Below are 22,019 nucleotides of genomic sequence, written 5' to 3'. Positions count from 1 at the left end.
TCATGTTTTATTACCATGAACTGACACAGTTGTCAGCAATATTAAAAGTTTGTCTATTTTAAAATTAAGAAATGTGATCATCAACCAAGTTTATTTATACTTCTGTATAAAAGTCACTGCAAATGTGACAATCAAGAGCTTAAACTCATATCATAATAACTGAAGAATATTCCAGCATTACAATAAGCATATAGGTGTAGAAATTTACAAGGAATCCCTCAGGCATATCTTCTTGACATGGAGAATAATCAGTTCCTCCTGGTTTGTTCTGAACCATTCTGGAGCAAGACCCTTTCCAGCAAATAGTGTTGATTAGATTCTCCTTCAAGCAGAGAATTTTTTCATTATTCTCCCACTGCCAGATACATCAAACAAAACCACTTCTGGCCTCATCTACACCAAGCAGGACATTGCACTATGAAAGCAGTATACCAAAGGCAGGAGCCACACCAAGCAGGATATAGCGGTATGAAAGCAGTGTATGGTATGTGTCAATGGGCTCCAACAGTTGTCAGTGCACTTCAATACTGCTTTTAAGCAGTACTGTGGCTCCTGCCTTTTATATATCACTTTCATACTGCAATATCCTGCTTGGTGTAGATGAGGCCATAGTCTGGATAGTTTTCCCGATTCTTCTTTTTAGAGAAGGAGATTATTCAGAGCAAATTAGGAGGATGGGTGGCAAAATGAGCAAGATCACAGCCTCTCTTCCTAAGGCATATGAAGTCACTTGTGTTATCAGGCTACTAGATAGTTATGGAGCACTATCTTATTTGATATTACCACTAATCTAAATTATGCTGTGCTCATGAAAGTGACCTCTAGCACAAGGCCAAATCCCCGGAAATCCCTTCATGCTTGCAAACACTGTTGGCATTGAGTTAGAAGTTGATTATGCTCGTGCAAAATAATTTGTGTTAGTGGTAGCTTCAAATAGGATATTTCCCATGATGTTCAAGTACGATATATATAGATCATTTTGCCTAAAAGCATGTAACAAAACAGCATGTTAATATAACCTATCATTATGTTTTATACACGACTGCAACTGTAATCACATCTACATTATAACTTAGGAAAAGATCTCGTTACAAACTTATTCCTACCTTTACTTTCATATACTGCCAATTTCTTCTTCAAGAATTAGAAATGTAAACAATTTCTGAACATTTCTAAGTCTTCAGAATTTCAATTAACTTTGCAAATACTTAAAATACTGTATCACTGTATCTCAATCATATCCCAATTCTTCCAATCCCCGTTAATATCAGATAGATTATTATGTTTCCAGTTTATAGCAAAAGAAAAAGGGGGGGAAAGCAATACCAACTCACTTATGCTATTCCCTGTTCCTTCTCCAACTCCTTGCTCACTATTGGTTACTTGGTGTTGCTATGCTATTCTAGGAGTCTTTCTAAGATGGAACTGATAGCACAGATATGAAATTCTATGCAGTATCACATCAGCTGCATGCTCCACTCACATCCAGTCATTTAGATTGCAATCCTTATGCATGCATGTTTAGACACGAAAATGTCCTATAATACCCAGCACGCCACAGCCAGCATGGCTGGCTGAGGGATGCTGAGAGTTGTAGGATTTTTTTCTGCCTAAGCATGCATAACAATGTGCCCTAATGGACTACAGTCTTTGTACAGTTAAAAAAAAGTAATTTTAAATTAATTCCTAAATTGCAACTTTTCTCTAAAATAACATAGAAAACTTCTGAACTTAATAATTAATTTTATGATCCCAATTTGTATTTTGCCTAGCTAGATTCAACATCTCAATGAGGCTTATCAAGATTTCTAATTTATTCCTATCATTTTGCTTCTGGATGAATAACTTTCTAAATAAAAAAATAAAATGGATTTTTAAATCAGCCTCAAATTTCTTAAACCTCTTTTCTCTTCAGTTTGAATTGTTTAAATTTAGTTTCACATCTCACTACAGGTTTTCGAACCCCAAAATATAAGAACTTTTCCTGAACCCTTTCCAAGCAGTTTTTAGCATATTTTACATGCTGACTCTGCAAACTAAATAAAATCTCCAAAAAGAAATTCCCCAGTGCAGCTATGATATAACCTCCTTGTTCTTTGTTCAATCTTCCTATTTAGACCATTATTTACTACTGCAAATATTAACTTTTATTTTAATTGTTTTTTACAAATGTGTTTTGACATTCATGTGTTTTGAAACATTTCCACTGAAAAACTCTTTTGATATTAGCATGCCTTACAGAAGCATATGTATTTTACATACTTTTATTTATACTTCTTAAATTTACAGTTTTGTCAAAAAGCCAAAGCTACCCCACCCCACCCCCACCGCCCCGCCCAAAGCCTTGTGCTTACTTTTTTGCTTGTTATGCATATAATAACGCAACATCACAGTGTCTGCTTAACAAGCTGTAATTTTCCTTCATAGCTCAGTAACATTATTTAAAGGACATCTGTTTACAAAGCCTACAATCAGAAAACAATTATAATTAACTAAACAACTGTTCCATATGATACTTCCACTTGTTCAGACATTTTAAATGACATATGAAAAGGCAAGCAGAACATACAGCAAAACCAGATAAAACGGGCAGAGGCTCCAATCCATTCATATTCAGACAAGAAGCTCCTCTGCAAACAGATTCCCTCACTAACTTCAATAATGGAGGAATATTCATGTCCGCCAACATGTGGCCCTCCAGGTGTTTTGGCCTTCAGGCGCAATGGCGACAAACTTAGTTACACAGGACTTCCACTGCACACTGTTTCCTTAGTAATTGAAGTGGAAATTATTAGAATTCAATTTCAATCATGATGTTAACAAGAGATGTTAATTGATTCCTTCAAATATTTTCCCACATATCCCTTAAGTACTAACCAATGGATCTAGCTATCTTAAGCCTACTTAGCCTTAAGCAGATAGCAAATTGTCTGGAATGCAGCTTTATAAATGCATCATCTGCTATAACCTTAACCTGCCAGTATCTAAACAAAATAGGCTCTCGTGAAAGGGTATTTCCATTATGCATTAACCTGAGAGACAGAGAAATCTCTTAAGCCAGGGTGAAATGTGAAGCTGTTTTTCGTGTGAAGAAGTCTGGTATCTAATGCTCTGCAGCTTCATGTTTCAGCTCAGTCCCTCAAAAACTTATTTCTCACTTTTCCAGTACATGGCTTTCCTCAAGATGACAAGCCAAATAACAGTATTCCCTGTTCATATAAACACAAAACAGATTTCTACTCCTGGTCTTGCTGAGACATTCTATATCTGGCAATAACTACCATCTTGGGACAGTACTAAATCACACTGATCTTTTAATTTAAGGTAAGCATGGAAAAATACTGTAATGGTTCACCTCCTTTTAAAACCTCTTCCATTCATCAGGGCCAGAATTTGCTTTATTTCAGTCACTTGACACAGATCCTTCATTTCAAGGCACAGGTCTATAACCTCAATGATCTTTCGTTTCTACCACACTGATGTCTCAAATACCTTTCTCAGAAGCCCTCTTCAGGCATTCTAGCCCTCACCTGATGAGGGAAGAGGAAGGAGGTGTTCACTGGTCTGCCCCCCTCTGTTCATCACCACTGCCTACATGGAAGCTCCTGCACAATTCAGAACCCTGCGTATGCAAGGAGTCTACATGTATAGAGGATCCCTGCTACAGACTTTTGCCCTCCAGTGCATGGAGAGAGGTGAGCCCATGGCAGATGGGGCAGAGCCTGCTCTCCCTTCATGCAATTCTTCTCATGTGAGGGGGAAGGACACTTGAATTGGACAGTAGTTTCATTTCCTAGTTTCCATACATTTGGCACCTCAAGAAGTCATACTTCTGTGACAAAAAACAATTAAAATGGTGAAGTGTAAAAGGTGTCTGTCTCACTGTAGCACAAGGAAGCTCTTATACCAGATCAGACTACTTGTCTGTCTAGTTTAGTATTATCTACTGGCAACTGTTTTTTCTTTCTTTCTTTCCTATCATCTGGTTCTTTTAATTGGTAGATATCAGGACTGAATCCGAGACCTTCTTGAATGGAAAGTATGTTTGCTCTACTAGTGAGCTATGGTCCCCCCCTCAGTTATAGAACCCCCTCCACAAGAATGAGCAACTGGGCATTCTTCATGCACGGCTCTATATCCAAAACCTGTGCCAACTTCAGAACAGTTTAATAACTAAGGTGGCAATCCTACACCGCACTGAACTCCACAAGACTCACTTCTCGATACACACGTACAGGACTGCACTGTATTATAGAACAGCTGATGTTAAATTACTGCATGATGGGTAAAAATAAGTAAATACTACAGGAACATTTGAGATCAAAACAAACTTCAAGGCAGGGAGTCAAACTGAACTGGAAGTTTAAATAAAGAGATAACTAACAACTGAAAACCTGATTGAACTATTACTTCATCAAAGCTGGAACAGAACATATATCATTATTTGTGTGAATTGAGCCCGAGGAAGCCAGTTTTCCAGAAACATTTAACTGAGACTTTTTATGCCCTAAAGTAACTAGGATCTAATTTGGCATTTCTGACATATTTAGTAAACAGGAATTTTAAAGTGGGCCATGTTAATTGTATGTACCATATAAATATTGCCAATTTTTCAAATCAAGAGATTTTCAACTGAAATACTTGATTATGAAAAATCAACAGAGTACACTCAGTATGGTTTCAATGTTATTCAAACAAATGCAAAGCTTCACTTGGAAATTATTTTTATTGGAATACTTGTGATTTTTTAAAGTTATGACAACTCAATAGCATACACTTCCTTACTTTTTTTACATTTTAAAAAAATAGCATAAAAAATTATTAACATACTAATTTTAGCATGCTCAAGGCGCTATGCTATAATATTTATTATATATGCATGCATACTTTCTAGGGGCAGTCACCTGAATTTTGGAACTGCCCAATTTGACTAGCATTATAACTATTTATTATGTTACTAATTAATTTTAATAAATACATTTTTAGAAACTTTTTTAAATGTAGCATTTCCAGTGCTACATTTAAAAAAATGTAGCAATGGAAAAAATTCCAATACAATTTTTTCCACCCACATCACTAGTTGAACCAGAGTAGGAATAGAATCAGACCAAAACTGCAGGGTATTCCTTTGGATTAAAAATGGCCTAAAAACCTAATGTGATAATATACTTCGTAGTCATCAAGAATAAATAATGAATTCACAGAACAAAAACCTGAAGAATGTTCCTACATATTAGTTTTTACCCGGGCTTCTGTGTCAAGCAGAATAGAAATGTGTTGCTTAAACATTAATCCACCATAAGCAGACTGAACAGACGTGGGGTGGAAAAGAAAAGGAGAAAACAGTATTTCTGAGTACAGCAAAGTGCCTCTCCCATTGTATAATTCTCAGTCAGTTTCTGTAATATCTAAAAGTTCAAATATAATGCATATGTTCAGACATCATGCCAAACTATGGTTTAGTGAGATATGAACGAACCTAGCCTCACCACAACTTTTTGTGCACTTCCCACTCCTCCAATACAGCTGGGAGGCAAACTTTAGAAGCTTTCACTTCTGATTTTGATTAGCCAGAGCTTGCCATGTTTTGAAAACTCTGGTTACTCTAGTTATTTTAAACCACAGTTGGCTTGTTTGAAACCATAGTTAAGATTGAGCACAGTTTGCTGAGTCCAGACGATATGGTAAGCTGCGGTTGATCAAAAGTGGAAGCAAACTGCTTCTCCTAGTCGTGTGGGAAGAGATGAAAGAAAGCAGATGAGCTTGTGGGGAGGCTAGGCTCATTCATATTTAACTAAACCAGGGGTAGTCAACCTGGTGCCCTCCAGACTTCAATACCTATCACCCCAGTCAGCAAGGGCAATGTTCAGGGATAATGGGAATTAAATCTCAAAATATCTGGAAGAAACCAGGTTATCTATTTCTGCACTAAATCATTTTTTAACATGACATCCAAACATAGCCAACATGATTTGCAATCCTGGTTTGTAGGCAGCATTTAAACCAGTTTCCTGTTTTAGACATTACAGAAAACTGATTTAACAAACCATGAAGTCTCATCTCAAGGCAGGCATTCAAGGGAACGGAAGAGAAGAGTGAATGTGTGAGCTCATTACTCATTCCCACTGCAAGACATCATTGAAGTGACACCATTACATCTGAATTGTTTTTGTAACATTCCTTTTGACTTTAATACTAGTATATACATAATTGTTTCTGACCAATATGTTTATCTAGCATTAATATGAGGATAAATATCAGTTTGATACTAATCACTTTATCATACAGGCATAATTTATGCTTTCTCACATGAACTAAAACAAAGCCAACTGGTTCACAAGTTAGTGAAATGTTATTGATCTGAACCAGAACAACTTTGGTAACAGCTAAATCAGAACCAGACCTAACCTGGAACACTTGCTGGTTTGACTCCCTGTTTGTAGCACAATGTGACAGTATCACAAAAATGTATCCAAGTTTTATCATGAAATAAGAAATACCAGTTTTTTAATCTGTCTCGGGCTTCCAACTGGGCTCCCACTTCAAAGCTGATACCTCTTCTGTTTGGTGGATGTTTTCTCATTTTGTTTTAAGCCGCTGCTTTTATTCCCCTGAAAAATGCAATTAAATATCAATCACCAGAACCTGAGTCATCTCTATATTTTCTAATCTGTCTAATTAGTTAAAATAATTCACAGTCCAATGTTTCAATTAAGGAAGTTTTCTTTACATTCTTTAGAATGTTAGTTGAAAAGAGTGCCCTTTAATATGTGGTCTCCCTGATGACAAAGACTGGCTTTGTACATCCCAAATCTTAATGAATAAAATTGGACTCTGGTAGCCCAAGTGGAACAAGTAGGTGTACTGTGCATGCAGCACCCTTGAGAGGGGCTCCCTCCAGTGTGCAGGCTCCTGTAAGTCTGTTAAAGTTAAATTTCTTGCAGTTAATATTTTCTTATTTAATCAGCACAATTAGCATTTAGAACACTATTTGCTGTTAGCAGCACTACATGTCTATAACTTGCTTCATGTGCTATAGCGACCATGTGGAGCCTATATTGTTGCCAAATAACTGGTTTGGCCCCACTGCATGGTTTCTTGCCACATTGCTGCAAAAAACAGTGAGAATGATCAAATATTACACATACAGAAAAATACCTTTCTACATAGAAGAGGTATCATGTAGAAACAATTTCAAGTAGCCTCCACATAGCAGCTGTATTGTCTTAATTTAAAATCTGAAAGATTATAGACGTGTGGTACTTCTAATGGAAAACAGTGTTCTGTATGAGTATTTACACAGTACAGCACATCTACAACGTAGTGTCAGCAGTGTGCTAGGTGGAGAACTGACTGAACTAGGGATGTTACTGAGTTTTTGGCTGCTGTGATGGGCATGGTTAAATAGAACTTATCTGTAAGTGCCTTTGCTATTGTTCTTGCATTTTTATGCTAGTTTTCATGGTAACAGCAGAACAGGGCTTCACTGTTACATTTTTATTAAAAAATATCCAGTGATCAATGAACTGTCTGTGCATAAGACTAGAGGTGCAAACTTTCAGGAAATTTTGAAGCCACGGGAGGGGGGAAACATTTCCCCCTTGCAAAAAAAACCCAGAAATTTGGGGGGAAATGGAAAAATAAGCAATACTTATTTTTTAAGCACAGATCTAAAGTCACTTCGTTGTTTTAGGACACCCTCCTCCAGATATTTTGGACTTCAGCTCCGATCAACCTCAGACAAGATGGTTAATGGTCAGGAATGCTGGCCATTGTTGTTTATAACATCTGTAGAGCACCAGGTTGAGGAAGGCTGCTTTAGGATGTGAAGCAGGCTTTATATTCCTAAAGTTATATTATGTAACATGGTTTGCTCATAAAAAGGTGATATTTGAAAACTTTAAAAACTGATCTGAGTTAGTACATTTGTAATCATTCTCTGATACTTTTAAATTTTAATATACCAAACATGATTAATTTTATGAGCAAACCAAGTTATATATAACATATTTTAGATTCCTAGTTTCTGTCTGACCAGAAGGAACTTCAGCAAGTAGTCCCTAAAACATCTGAATCATCACAGAAGCCAGAAGAAGAAGAACTGGAGGCAGAAGAAGACAAGTCCAGAAACACAGAACTCTGTGGAACAAAACCAAAATTGTCAAGAATGTATATTTTCCTCCACATTATGATGTGGTGACTCTATTCAAATGTTTGGAAACAGAGCATGACTTGGAGTATCCCAAAATATCTATGAATAAATGATACCTTCGATCAATAATTTTAATAAGAAATGGAAGAAATAAATATGCTGAGAATCTTATAGAGGGGATTAAAAATATTTTCCCTATGGCTTCGTTATTTTGATATTTTACATCTCTAGTCTTTCTATAAATGTCTTAGTACATAGTTTTTAGAAATCATTTGGGGGGAGTAAAGGCTTGGTCACAATATATAAACACCTTGTCTTAAATTTTAAAAGAAAATATTTCATAATCCAAAGCTGTTCATTTTTTCAGGGAAAAACAAAAATGGCCCTTGGAAAACAACTGTTCTCCCACCCACCCACCCCAAAAATTCCCCATTTCCCCCCCTGGTCCTTCACATCTCTACATAAGACTCAAATTACTGAAGACTGGCAACCAAAAAACCCCTCAGACCTCTAAATATTTGTCTTATTGATGATCTGTGACAAGAAATAAGTTTGCTGAGCAGAAAAGCCTCAACATGGTGACTCACAGACTCAATGGAATTACAATGGAACTGCAGCACCTCCTTTGTCTAAAAGGTTTACATTCTTCTCTTCTCTAATATGGACACCAGAAATGTAAAATTTCCTGAAATTTGGAAGCTTTTTTCATTTTTGTTACAGAGACACAAGATGCTTAACTCTAAGGAATGTAATATCTCTAGCATTTGAGAGTTGTACTATACTGCTTGTTCTCAAGAGTATTGGAATTGAAATAATTTGATATTATACATAAAAAGTATTTTCATTACATAGCATTCACTTTGGGGGATTAAATGCTGGGTAGCAATAATAAACACCTTGTCTTAAACATTTTATTCATCATTCTAAAATGTTTCATAATCCAACTTTTTTCAATCTTTCAGAAAAACAAAAAATAACCTTGAAGAAATCCCAGCCCACCCCACTGAAAATATTCCCTGTCTTTTCCTAGGCCTTCACACCTCTGTGTTAACCTACAATTTTGTCAGTCTTGAAAGGGGTGTTTTATGCACAGCTCAAAACATACGGTAATATAACTTTAAAATACTGTTCTGAATTAAACTAAATCTTCCTGACAGAATTTAAGATTTTACAAATAAGAGCTAATAAATAATGCACAATAAAAAAATCTCCAAACATTAAATACAGTTAAAGGGAAATCTACTTGAAATTCTATTGTAAAATAAGACATCTGACATAACAATTTTTCCTACATCATGCAATGTAGCAGGTTCCAAATTTTTTACTACTTGATCAAAACCTGCTGTTTTGTGAAGATTGCAATATCCCCAGCTCCAGCCAGTTTCAGTGCTATTTTGCTGGTTTATAGGTCTACAACATAAAATAACTAGACTGTAACAACAAAACCCATGTAAAGAGACAAGACAACAAAGGTCTGTAATTTTTAGCCAACCCAAACTTTGTAGTTGCCAGGACCCTGCTGATTCTCTTATCCCTGACTTTGTCCTGCACCTCAACATGGTCAGGGACCATCCCATCATGCTAGGCATCAGAGGCACTCAAGTGGCTTCCAAAGGCCATCACAACTGTGGAGACCATAGGTCTACCTCGCCTCACAGTGCTGACACTGACTGGCAGCAGTTCTCCAAGGTTTCAGGGAAGATTCCTTCTTGGTCCTACCTAAAGATGCTAGGGATTGAACCTGGGGCCTTCTTCATTCAAAAATGTGCTCTATCACTGAGGTCCAGTCCATGTAAAGAGACAAGACAACAATTTATATTGCATTTATATCCCGCCATTTTTCCTCCAAGGAACCCAAGGCAGCGTACATAATTCTCCTCCTCCGCTCCATTTTATCCTCACAACAACAACCCTGTGAGGTTGGGCTGAGAGTCTGTGACTGGCCCAAAGTCACCCAGAGGGTTTCCATGGCCATGTGGGGACTAGAACCCAGATCTCCCGACTCCAACACTTTAGCCACCACTCCACACTAGCCAATCCCCACTCCCTCCCTAGCTCCAAGGTGGAGGAGGGCAGGGGGTCCACTTGTTGCACTCACCACTGGATGATAGAACACTTGCCAGAGTGAACAGAATTGTGAACCATCCTTCACACAATAAAAGAGTGGCAAAATACTATTTCCCATTTTAAATACAATGAAAACACTGTCCTGCTTACCCTTCTCCACAGATCTTCAGGGATTATCAGCTAAAATACAGATTGAGAGGATCTCTACTAAATTCATGGCAAATAAAATTACCCACTCCTCCTAAACAGCTGCAAGCCAAAGAGAACTAGTCTTTCATAAGCATTTAAAATGGTTTTGTAACTGGACCCCTATCTAAAATCTATATAGTGAAGAGTGATGATACAACCAGAAACATAGTTAATATACTTTGTTTCTATGTCAATCAGAAGACTAGCCACATTGCTAAAGTCTCATTCTGCATAACTTTACATCTGCTACTGCTGAATGTAAAGTTATGCATTCAGATTCTTGCTGGTAAAATTATTTGTGGTAACTATATAAAATTTGCCAGGTTGTTTTGGTAAAGACAGTATTTTGGTAAAGGTGAATGGACTCGACTTCACATGGATGGGAATAGTATTTACATATATACAGCAAAGCCTTCAAGCCAACCTATGCAGCTGTCAGAGAGCAGGACACATTTTATCTGCCCCCTCTGAATGAAGTCACACCCACTAGCACCCCTAGGCATGGCCCCTGACAGGTGTAATAGACAACAAAGAAGTTAAGGAAGAAATTTAAAAATAACGATTTTATAGATTGAATAGCAATGTTTAAAAATAATATATACAAAGCATTCTATCACATGTGCAAAAATACAATCAATCCAAACAATTCAGCAAAGAATGCTCAGTAAAGTTGTTTCCAATGGATTGATTTGATGGTTTGATTGTATTTTTGCACATGTGATAGAATGTTTTGTATATATTATTTTTAAACATTGCTATTCAATCTATAAAATAGTTATTTTTAATCTTCCTTAACTTCTTTGTTGTCTATTGTATTCTGTTAGGTTAAGGGTAACACTTTTTTGTTACAACCCTAACACGTGCACCCTGTAGCTTCACCCTATTCCCCTGAAAGGCTTACCAACCCCCCTGGCTTTAAACTGAATTGAGAGAAAAACTATGCGCTAGTTAGGGAAGTCTACACCTAGCGACTGAAAATGTTAGAAGGGTCTATCCACTTCATTGACCTGAAGGGGGCTGTCCCACAGCAGGGGAGGGACAGACCTATGACTCTGTCCCTAAGCCTACTAATTCCCCTGGCTTCAAACTGTGTGAGCTACAAAGCTATGTGCTGGGTAGGGAAGTCTGTCCATAGTGGCTGAAGATGTATTACAGGCTTCAACCACATGGACACATTTAAGGGCACAATTCTATCGGGACACCCTTCAGCCTCTGAACCCAGAGGCTGACAGGCACCTATGCAAAGAGGGAGAAGCATGCTGCTCCTGCCCTGCATTTTTGCTAGATGGGCATTTTCACCCATCTAGCTGAGCCATCAGGGAGGAGGAGGGAAGGAGGCTGGGGACAACTCGTATCCCCACTTCCCCAGTCTCCTACCCTCCCACCAGTACACCTCCTTTTCTTCCTCTCCAAGGCTGACTTTGCAACCTCAGACAGACAACACAGTTCTCCCCAAGCCAATGGTGAGAGGAAGGGGGTGGGGATATCAAACTCCAGGGTCCGAGGTCAAAGCGCTGTTTCCAACTTTTGATCCAGGAATGTCTAGGGGGCCATAGGATTGTTCTGTAAAGTAATTAAAATTAATGAATGTGTTAAAAAATAACCCTGAGGTGCACAACCTTAGGGTCCCCTTAGTATGCACGCCAAGTTTCAGGTATCTAGGTTTCAGTCTTGAAGATATGGTGGTCATGGATGGACACAACCTCTTTTACATAGGCGAGAAAGTAATGGAAGCTTCAAAGCAAGATTCCATAATTCTAGCCCGTTAATATATATTAAACATGCAGCTTGCTACTCACCTGTAACAGCTACAATACTCTACATGACAAACTATCAAAAACTGTACTGAATGCTGCTGCCAGCTGCATACATTGCTCCACAGAGAGGGCTGGAATGGGACACCCATATCCATCTGGCTCCCTCTCCTACCTTTAAAGGGCCAAAAGTGAAAGCAAAAAAAACATAGAGCTAGGCATGCAAAACAAGAAGGTGGCACACAGTCCCAGCAAATGGGCTGAAGGTTGCACAGCAAGGCTATTAATTATGCATTCTGAAGAACAACTTCTCATACCTCTTCCTCCATGTTTTCTGAAAGGTACAAAGCCATACTGAGTTGTTTCCTGAATGCCGGGCCATGGCTGTATAACAGAGAAGAAAAGCAGTGGTCTTGGCATAGCAGTTTAGCCTGCTTTGCGCCTGTGAAAACTGCATAGAGGATAGAGTAGAAGCTGTAAAAGGGAAGGGGATGGAGCAAAGCAGCAAGAACATCTGGAAGGCTGGAAAAAGAACTAGCCACAATTGCCTGGATGATTTTTTTTATTTTTTTTGCTGCTATCAGCCTCCTCTGAAGGAGAGATGAAGGAACCACCTAAGAACCAAGCAACCTGGTGAGAAGACCCTAACTTCTCTCAACTGTATTTAAGCAAGGCTGCTGTGGCAGTAATACTGATGAGGGCTAGCCTTTTAATAAGTAACAAGCACAGAGCAAAATCAATTGATTTCATTATAGTATTACATTTATTCTGTTTATTGAAATGTTTTGCAAAATGCTTTTTTTTACAAATGTGATGTATTTTTATGTTGATGTCTGTGAGCTGCTCTGAAGCGTCTACTGTGGAATAACAGTGTATAAATAAACGAAACCTAGCTAGAATTACAGTAATAACAGAAATAATTAAGCAGGCCTCCAGCAATGGCTATCGGGTATATAAGTAGCAAGTATTAATTTAAATTCTAGTGTTTTCCAAGTAGCTTTGGCACATATGCCTAGCAAGAGATTTCCCTGCCCCTCTGTGGCCCAAAACAGTTAATCCAATAGTCATCAGAGGCAGATATCTATTCAGGGCATAATACGCATAAGACTTGTGCTCTCCAATTCTTGGGTGGTTTTCTCTCTATAAAGTCCTCCTCAACCAGCAACTGTTTTTTTCCTTCAACTACTTAAAATAATTTAATAAGCATATATAGGCCCAGTTCACACATAAACCCATGGGCTGTTTTAACCATGAGGTATCAGGGCTGAGCACGAATAAGCAAGCGTGCTGTCTCTTGTCCATCACCTCTACTTTGCATCTGCTTTCTGAAACAACCCGGGAACCTAGCATTCTGAGTTGTTGAGTGTTTGACAAGACTAAGTTTGAACCCTTGGTTTGCTGTCATATTAAAACTCTGGCCTGTTTAACCCTCAATAACCCAGAGTGCAAGTTTCAAATGTTACGACTAGCTATCCAGGAATGGAGCACTACTTATTTTTTTCAAGATCAGATGCAAAGTGAAAGTGATGAGTGAGTGGCTGGGAGGCAGACCACTCCTATGTGGCCCGACCAACTAATGGGCTGTTTAACCCATGAATTGGAGCTATGTGTGAACCAGGTCACATATACATTAAATATACAACAGAGTGCTGAACGTATATTTGTGACAACATGGAAGAAGTGAACAGATTATCACTGTATATACCCTTTCTTTCACAAGACAGATACCTCATTACTACATCTGCTAGACACCACTGATTATGTACCAGCACCTTAGTTTCATGTTCTGCCACCAGCCTTGCATCTCCCCATCTCTGATCTCTAGCCAACACCTACAATTTTTGAACAGCACTTAAAAGTAATTTAATTTTCAAGAGCCCACATTTTCTTTATTCTGTCATGTGGGGCTTGAACTAGGAATTTGTGTCACTGCAGCTCCGTTTGCTTATTTCAAGCATACAACAAGACCAGGACTTCCCAGTAGATCAATGAATCCAAGTGTACACCCCTCGCTTGGAACTGACCCTGGCCAACAATGAAAGCTCTCACACCTGATTAAGGAACAGGTTATTCTTGGATTATTATTGCCCTGCATTATCCACTTTCAGCTCTGCTGGATCCAGTCTAGGAAAGAATCCAGCAAACACGAGCTCTACGTCCCATTTCATAATATATGTCATCAAACGTATGCTTCTAGGTAGAATGCCAGTACAAAGGGTAGGGGGCTTACACCTGCATATCAGGCTCAATTCTTGACAAGAGTCCATCGATCCACAGCTGCCAGGATGAATAAGAACACTTTCATGTTACACTGATCATTAACAGACTTAAAGAAACTATAAATGAAGGATGCTGTGTTTATTATCTGGTCCTGCCAATTCATTCATTTGAATATATAATAATTACTATTGAGGCCCAGTGCAGACATAATGCTTGCTCCCTATACACCCCTCTTCTGCAACCTGGTGCCCTCCAGATGTTTTAAATCCCCATCAGTCCCAGCCAGCATGGCTAATAGTCAGGAATTCCGGAAGTTGTAGTCCAAAACATCTGGAAGGCAGCTATAAACTGGTTTGCAATGGGCAAACCATGGAAATATTCAACCTGCCCTCCACCTTCGCTCTCCACTGTCAATTCCCCTCTCCTTTCCCTTTTTGGCCTTAATAGTTTAGTATTACATCTATATCAGTTCTCCCCATGATTAAGACTGACTGGGATTTAGAAACAAACAAGATCTGAATTGCAGTTAAGAGGAAACTTTGTAACCTGGTTAGCATTAACCACATGTAGTAGCGCAGTATGAAACTGCGTATTTTCAGCCTTGCTGTGAAATTCTTTGCTATTTCTGAATTGGACTGCATGGTCTTTCTACAATATTTCTGTAATCTTCTATTCCCTTATGTCTACCCATTTTGTCACTTATGTATACATATGCTGGTTTAACATTATTTTCCAGTATGCATTTTCTGGAGTCACTTTACTGTAAATATCTATTATATGTTTTTAAGGGGTTGCCTTTTTTCAGCTATGTGTACAAATCCTCTTATCTGGTGTGTGTTCTGTAGGATATATTCTGATACAAAAGATGAAATAGTTATGAATGAATATGAATTAGAGGACAGTCCAAATTGAAGACCATTTGGGAACTGCTAACAGAAAAACTGATAATCAGCAATGCAGAACATTAGAAAACTGCAGAAGTTATGATCACATAATAACTATAAACTATACTGTGTAATTTAAGAAACATTTTAGAAATTGAAGAAACTTTAACAATCCCGATCAGGGAAGAATGATTAAACATTGGTACTAAACAAGCAAATTTTTCGTACAGTTCATTTGACCATTAGACAACAGTATATACAATATCAAATATGATTTATTAAGTTATCACATTTCTGTTTTAATGGTTTGTCAGCGATTCTCAAACTCTAAGGGGAAGTGCACAGGAAACTTGAATGGGAACATGGAAGTTCCAGGGGGAGATGATATCACGCGGGATGTCAAATCTTCCTCATCTACCTAGTCAGAGCCAGGGTGAGCTGAATGCTTCCTGGGAAAGGATTGCACTGCCTCATAATCCCAACCACATCTTGGAAGAAGGTTGTTCAAGTGGAGATGCTATTTAGTTTTAATGATGTGTGTGTGTGTTTAGGAAAAGGCCTTCTCCTCTTCTAATGACAATGATTGATTAAAATCAAACACACTCCACATATCATTGTGTGCAGCAGCAGGGGCTAAACACAACTGTGTATATCTCTATGTAGAACAGATTATTGGTGTTGGATTAGGGGAAGCTACAAGGTATAGTAAAGTAAAGATGTTCAAGGAACACTGTGCAACACTTAGAATCATAAACTCTCTATGGTAATACCTGCTGTGCATCATACCATCAATATCGGCAAGAACAAATAAAACCTCACCCAGTTCACCCCCTGCAATTTGCATGCCCCCGTCAGGAATGGTCAATCCAAAGTAGCAGTGGTGAATGTCCATGATCCCTGACACAATTAAGATGCCTTGCAAGAGGATGACCACAGCCATGCTGCGCTGAAAACACACCTGCAGGTGAGAAAAGGCAATGGCTACATAAGGCTAAGACACCATGTATTCCTACAAAAACTATAATTACAATTATTTTAATAGAGAGAGAAAAGAAGTGCTTCTGAAACTGCAATATTTTGGGAAAGGTCTTTCTTTCTGTACATCTCATGCTGACTGGACAAATGCATTAATGGTTCTAGGTGAACACACTGAAGGCAAATTACAGAGTCATCATTGAAATGAAATACTTTATTTTTAAATAATGTTGTATAATGTAATTTAAACCTTCCAAAGAATTAGGGATGAGAAAAGGAGACACAAACCTTCCATTTTCTAACTGCTCAAAGCATCTAACATTCAAGGGTGCCCCCCCTCCCACATTTAGTATGTCCTTTGTAGTCAACCCTTATAATCAGTTATTTCCTTACTGATAGATTAGTAAGTAGAAAACTGTTGGGTGGTGTTAAACATTTTAATAGTTTTCTTAACATTTAAAAATACTGAGAATGGTACAGAATATGTTTGAGAATGTTAAATGTATGGGGAATGCCATCTGCTCCATGGTAAGGAAGACTATGGTCTCAGCTAGACCTAGCGGTCTAGCGGGACAGAGGGGTGAAGATCCTGGGATATTTTTATTGCGAGAACTCCCCCTCTGTTCACACACGGTGCGTGACTACCTCAGAGGGAGAGGCATAACGCCTACCTTTTTTTAAAAAAAGAGACAGGAATGCATGAGCACTTGCGCGCAAAAGATAAGACCTTTTTTTAAAAAAAATCCTACACTCACCCCACCCCACCCCCGATGGGCGCAGAGCACCTGAGGAGCTCTGCGCCCCATGCGCAGGTCCCGGCTGCTCGCGAGGAACCTTGAGTAGCCTGGACAAACCATGACACCTGGACACACATTCCACGGTCTCGGGCTCACCGTGGAAAAACAGGGCCTAAAATGGCGGGCGAGACCCTGGGGCAAGGAAGGGATCATCCCTCCCTGATCCCAGGATCTCCTGTGCGTCATGTAGACACACAGGGACGATCCCGGGGATCACCCTGGAATAAAGCCCCGTCTAGCTAAGGCCTATATCTATGGCTCTGCAGTTGCCTTAGCAGTGTTTAGTAGAACATGTAAGTATATGTATATCCAAAAATGCGAAAAAGGCTTAGTTTCATTAGTTGTCAAAAACTTGTTTTGCTGATGAATGCAAACTTTAGGCAAGCTTGATATCTTGTACATATCATTTGATATACCAAGCGCATTGCATTATTTATTGAGGATCACACTTTAGTTTTGCAACTAAGAAGTAAAACTGGTGAAAATGGTTTAATATTTAACACTTGCCTACTTGTATACATTCTGTTGAGTGGGTTTTTTTTAAAAAAAGAAAAGATACACTGCTGATAACAGGAACATCTTACTACAGTTTAAAATTATTGGCCAACTGTTAGCTGTGCGATCATCTTCCAAGTACAAACCAGGAAACTGAAAATAGTTAGCAGAAGTCCTCAATATCTCTCTCTACTTTTCTGCTGCCTTTGCAAGAGCTTTCCTCATACAATCTGCATTCCAACTTATCCTTTGTTTAACATTTCAGCATCTAAGAACCACTTCTCATTTATGTTTTTCTCCTTGGGTAGCAATACCACAGTACATCACACAATACATGTACATTGCATAATAAACAAAAAGTACATGCATGTATAGATTGCAACTCCATAGTACTTCCTGATCTTCTGATCACCTTTAGCAGGCTGCTAGCATTTTGTCTGCATTGGGACTTAGCGACATAATCAAGTCTATCCAGAATTTGCGGGATTTGAACTTGTAAGAATTTAGGTTAGGTTGAGGTGATCTTTTAGCATATCATCTGTAATGCCCACCAATATAATCCAAAAAAGGAAGCAGATATATTGTGTGGTGCAGAGATTTGTAATTGGTCAAAGCCTAACTAGAACTACTCCCTTCCCCCACAGTACTATCTACCACCATCTGCCCTTTCAGAAGGATCCCAGAAGAGAGGGGGAGGCAGACAATTGAATACTACTTCACAGTCTGCTCTAGCTGGACTGCCTTCTCCCCACAACAGGACCATGACCATCAACTGCTCTGTGGGTAGGATCCCAGAAGAGAGGGAAGCAGAACAATACCAGCTCAGAGCCTCCTCCAGTCACTTTCCCACTCCTCCACAGGGACATCTGCCTTGTTGGAAGGATCCCAGAAGGGGGAGGGGAGGCAAGAGAATACCTCAGAGCTATTCCAGATAGACTGCACCCCACCTCCAATAGGGTTATCCATCACCATCTGCCTTATGGAAATGATCCTGAACACCTGTTGTAAAATCACACACACACACACACACACACAAAACACCCTACAATTGTGGATACTACTTGTAATCCTGAAAAACGAGATATAAAAAAGTAGACAGCTTATTACTATTTATTTATTTGTTGTGTTTATATCCTGCCTTTTTTCCTCCAAGGAACCCAAGGCGGCATACATAATCCTCCTCCTCTCCATTTTATCCTCACAACAACAACTCTGTGAGGTAGGTTGGGCTGAGAGTATGTGACTGGCCCAAAGTCACCCAGTGGGTTTCCATGGCTGAGTGGGGACCCGGATCTCACGACTCCCATTCCAACACTTTAGCCACTATACCACACTTAGCAAATATATTCATGCTAAACAAATAAAGTAACTAAAGACTGCTTTTACAGGCCACAAGACTCTAATAAATTATCTTCAGCCATTGATTTCAGCTATTGGCCTACCTAAAAAATTAAAACTTAAACCCTACTGGAACCTCTAGTCCACTGGTCTTGCTGACTGAGGAAGATGGGAGTTGTAGTCCAATACATCAAGAGAGGGCCAGGTTTAGGAACAAAGAATTAGTTATTGTCCGTCCTCTGCCTCTGTTTTGTTTGCATAACAAAATCCTTCATGCTGTATATTCTGTGGACTGAGTGGGCAAATGAAACTACTTTGATTTTTCCAACCACCGTTCAAAGCAAAGGGAATTGGCCAATTATGTTTCCACAATTCCTTTAGAAATATATATTTTTACCATATAGCCTATGCTATATTTACACAAATATAGTGCTCATATATTAAAACGAGTTCCTCAGAAATCTCTTTTCTGTGACTCCCCAGCAGTTGCCTCAGATTGTATTTCATTGCCTCTAAATGCCTTGCCTTTTCTTTACTATTCAAATTTAGAAGTCCTCTCCAGTCTACTGATTTTGAAGGTACCTGAAACCTTCAGTTCAGTAGTTGATTGTTCTGCTCAAGCTCCTATATTGCACAGAAACAGGAAGCTTTAGTCTAAGACCCCCAGCTTGGATGCACATCTGCTTCGGGTTGAGAAACTAGTTTAGGAATAGTGATTTTAAGATTCAATATAGTCAAGCTGGTCTATAAAAGTGGGTTACAAAAAATTATGAAAAATACCTCTTGCATTTAATTTCTAAGGAAATTAGTCTAGATTAGCTTTCTCCAACTTGGTGCCCTCCTAATGTTTTGGACTACAAATCCCAGAATTCCTGATCATAGGCCATCCTGGCTGGGGTTGATGGGAGTTGAAGTCCAAAGCATCTGGAAAGCATCAGGCTGTGAAAGACTAGTCTAGACTAACTGCCTAGGTGGTCAGTCTGCATCATGTAAATACAGCAGGTATTTATGGCACATCAGAGAAGGAACACAACCCTAGAGAAAGCAAACTCTCATGGCAACCCACACTCTGCCCATGAAGGCATTGCTGTTTGATTCACAGCCTTTTGGATCAGCCTTGTCATTCTACCACCACCTTATCTTCAAAGTAATAAAGATCTAATTACAATGGAATATCACTAACAAGAATGGAAAAGTAAACATAGCTTATAAGTAGGTTATATACCACAGTCCTGGTCTACTACTGGCAACTCTCTTCCAAAAGCCTGATATCTATCTATCTTGCTCCTGAAAGGTGAATCTACTCCAACCCCAAAGGCAATGATATTGTGCATGATACTAAAGACATCCTCCCCTTCAGTTTTCCTTGGGAGGTAGAATATACCTTGTTCTGTAGAAAACAGCATAGATGAAGGTTTCTGTGTAAACAGGCAAGAATATTCTCCACTCTAGCCTGTTCTCCCATAGATGCAGGAAAAGTAGAAAGTTAATTCAAGGAGCACACACTACTTATGTTCAATGAACCCACATTCATCAAAAGGCCTTACAAACAATGCCCGCTGCAACCAACATTAAGAGAACTGACCTACACCAACTATAGAAGTTCTAAGGGTAAGCAATTAGCAAAATTAATGTTATATAATTGCAACACCCGTTATGCCTGTCAATTAAATAGTATGCACTCAAGTCCCAGCAAGTCATCATCACCATTCATTACTATAATAGCTAATTTCTGTCAAAGGAGAAGGGGGAACAATTTTCAAGTCTGTCACCGCGGGGGAGCGGCAACAACTACGAACACTGAAATATTTTGTTTTATGATAACGTTATCACGAAACGCTCTCTGACGCGCCAATTCTGTCATGTGAAAGTGCAACTCCGCGTTGTTATTTAAAAAGAAAACGCCACTGCGACTCGATTCAAACCTGACCTTCTCGGCCTTTAAAGCGCTGTATGGACACTTGGCTGGTGCAGAAGCTGAGACTGCCCCGATCAAGGTCACGTTATTGACACCCTAGAAACACAGCATCCTTTTAGCTAGTAAGAAGCGCGCCTGCCCCCTTGGCTTTCTGCCGCTGAAGGGGGCCGGGCAGCGTCACCAGCCTCAGCGAAAAGGAAGGAGGGCGGAAAGCATGGTGCGGAGAGGAAACGAGAACTCCTAAAAGCAGCTTGTAGAAGAAGGCCGCCAACACCCGCCCCTTTCCAAGACAAGAGTTAGGAGCCCGCGGAGCCGCTAAGCAACCTCTCGCCAAGCCTCATGCGGGCGCTACAAGACGCTCGGACATAGCCAGAGAGCCCGGAGCCCCAGGCCGGACCTAAAAAGGAGACTTCAGGGATCCTGGGCGACACACGGGCCAAGCCACCAGTCGCCAGCCCAAGGCACCCGCGGGCTCCGCACTGAGGGAAAAGGCGCCGCCACCCAGGCCGCGGCTGGTCCCCGCCCCTCTCCGCCTTTGTGAGGCCGCGGCGGGAACGCTTAGCGTTCACTGCCGGACTCTGTCCTCCCCGTCTCCTCCTTTAGGGAGCCGCTTAAGAAGAAGCCATGTTCTTACCGGGGGCTTCGTACGGGTAAAAAGCGCGAGCGAAGGTCTAATTCTTCACGCGACTCCACTCCTCCGGACCAGACCAGCGCTGCCGACTGAGCAGCGCCACAAAATGGCCGCCACGACTGCGGTGCCGCTAGCCCGCCTGCCTGCCGCGAGGGGAGGGAAGGAGGGTCTTCCAGTGGGAGGGGCGAGTCCGAATGGGCGTGGTTTCGACAGGCAGGGCCACGGGTGGGGGGGCACCGCGCAGATTCGAGGGCAACAGAGGCGTCTTCAAACCTTTCTCTCTGGAGCAAGAAAAGATTGCAGGTGGTTACTAGGTGCCCTCCGCCCCGCCGCTGAGAGGAAACAGCCGAGCCAACCGGCATGCTTTATTCACAAGCACATATTACTACTGGGTCCGCTTTACCAAATACTACGGGGCTTGGTGTGAATGATGGAAATTGCAGTTCAACACATCTGGGGGTTACCAGGCTGGGGAAGGCTGTTCCATAAAGTATAACCTACTTTAAAAGCCATAAAACACACACAAACACACACTCCTCCCTGCTCACAGGAAGAAAAGTCATAGCTGGCTGGTAGAGCACATGTTTTGTACACACAAG

General features: G+C 40.0%; 1 protein-coding gene across 3 annotated transcripts in view; it reads right to left on the bottom strand.

Annotated features, from left to right (window-relative positions):
* Window positions 1–21,562, bottom strand: part of PHF20 (PHD finger protein 20) — a 49,926-nt gene extending 28,364 nt beyond the window's left edge. For 2 of the 3 annotated variants that reach the window (XM_063144725.1, XM_063144741.1), the window contains exons 1-3: window positions 21,424–21,562; window positions 16,086–16,224; window positions 6,501–6,611 (exon numbers count right to left, since the gene is read on the bottom strand). In XM_063144725.1, coding sequence (XP_063000795.1) covers window positions 6,501–6,583 — 83 coding nt within the window. In that variant the 5' untranslated portion in view covers window positions 6,584–6,611; window positions 16,086–16,224; window positions 21,424–21,562. The remainder of the gene's footprint in view (window positions 1–6,500; window positions 6,612–16,085; window positions 16,225–21,423) is intronic. The other variant, XM_063144733.1, reaches the window with a different exon arrangement.
* Between the last annotated feature and the right edge of the window lie 457 nt (window positions 21,563–22,019).

The sequence above is a fragment of the Elgaria multicarinata genome, chromosome 1 (genome assembly GCF_023053635.1).
Source record: "Elgaria multicarinata webbii isolate HBS135686 ecotype San Diego chromosome 1, rElgMul1.1.pri, whole genome shotgun sequence".
Taxonomy (NCBI): Eukaryota; Metazoa; Chordata; class Lepidosauria; order Squamata; family Anguidae; genus Elgaria; species Elgaria multicarinata.
Note: the sequence above shows the minus strand (reverse complement) of the source record. Positions and strands in the feature narration are given on the sequence as shown.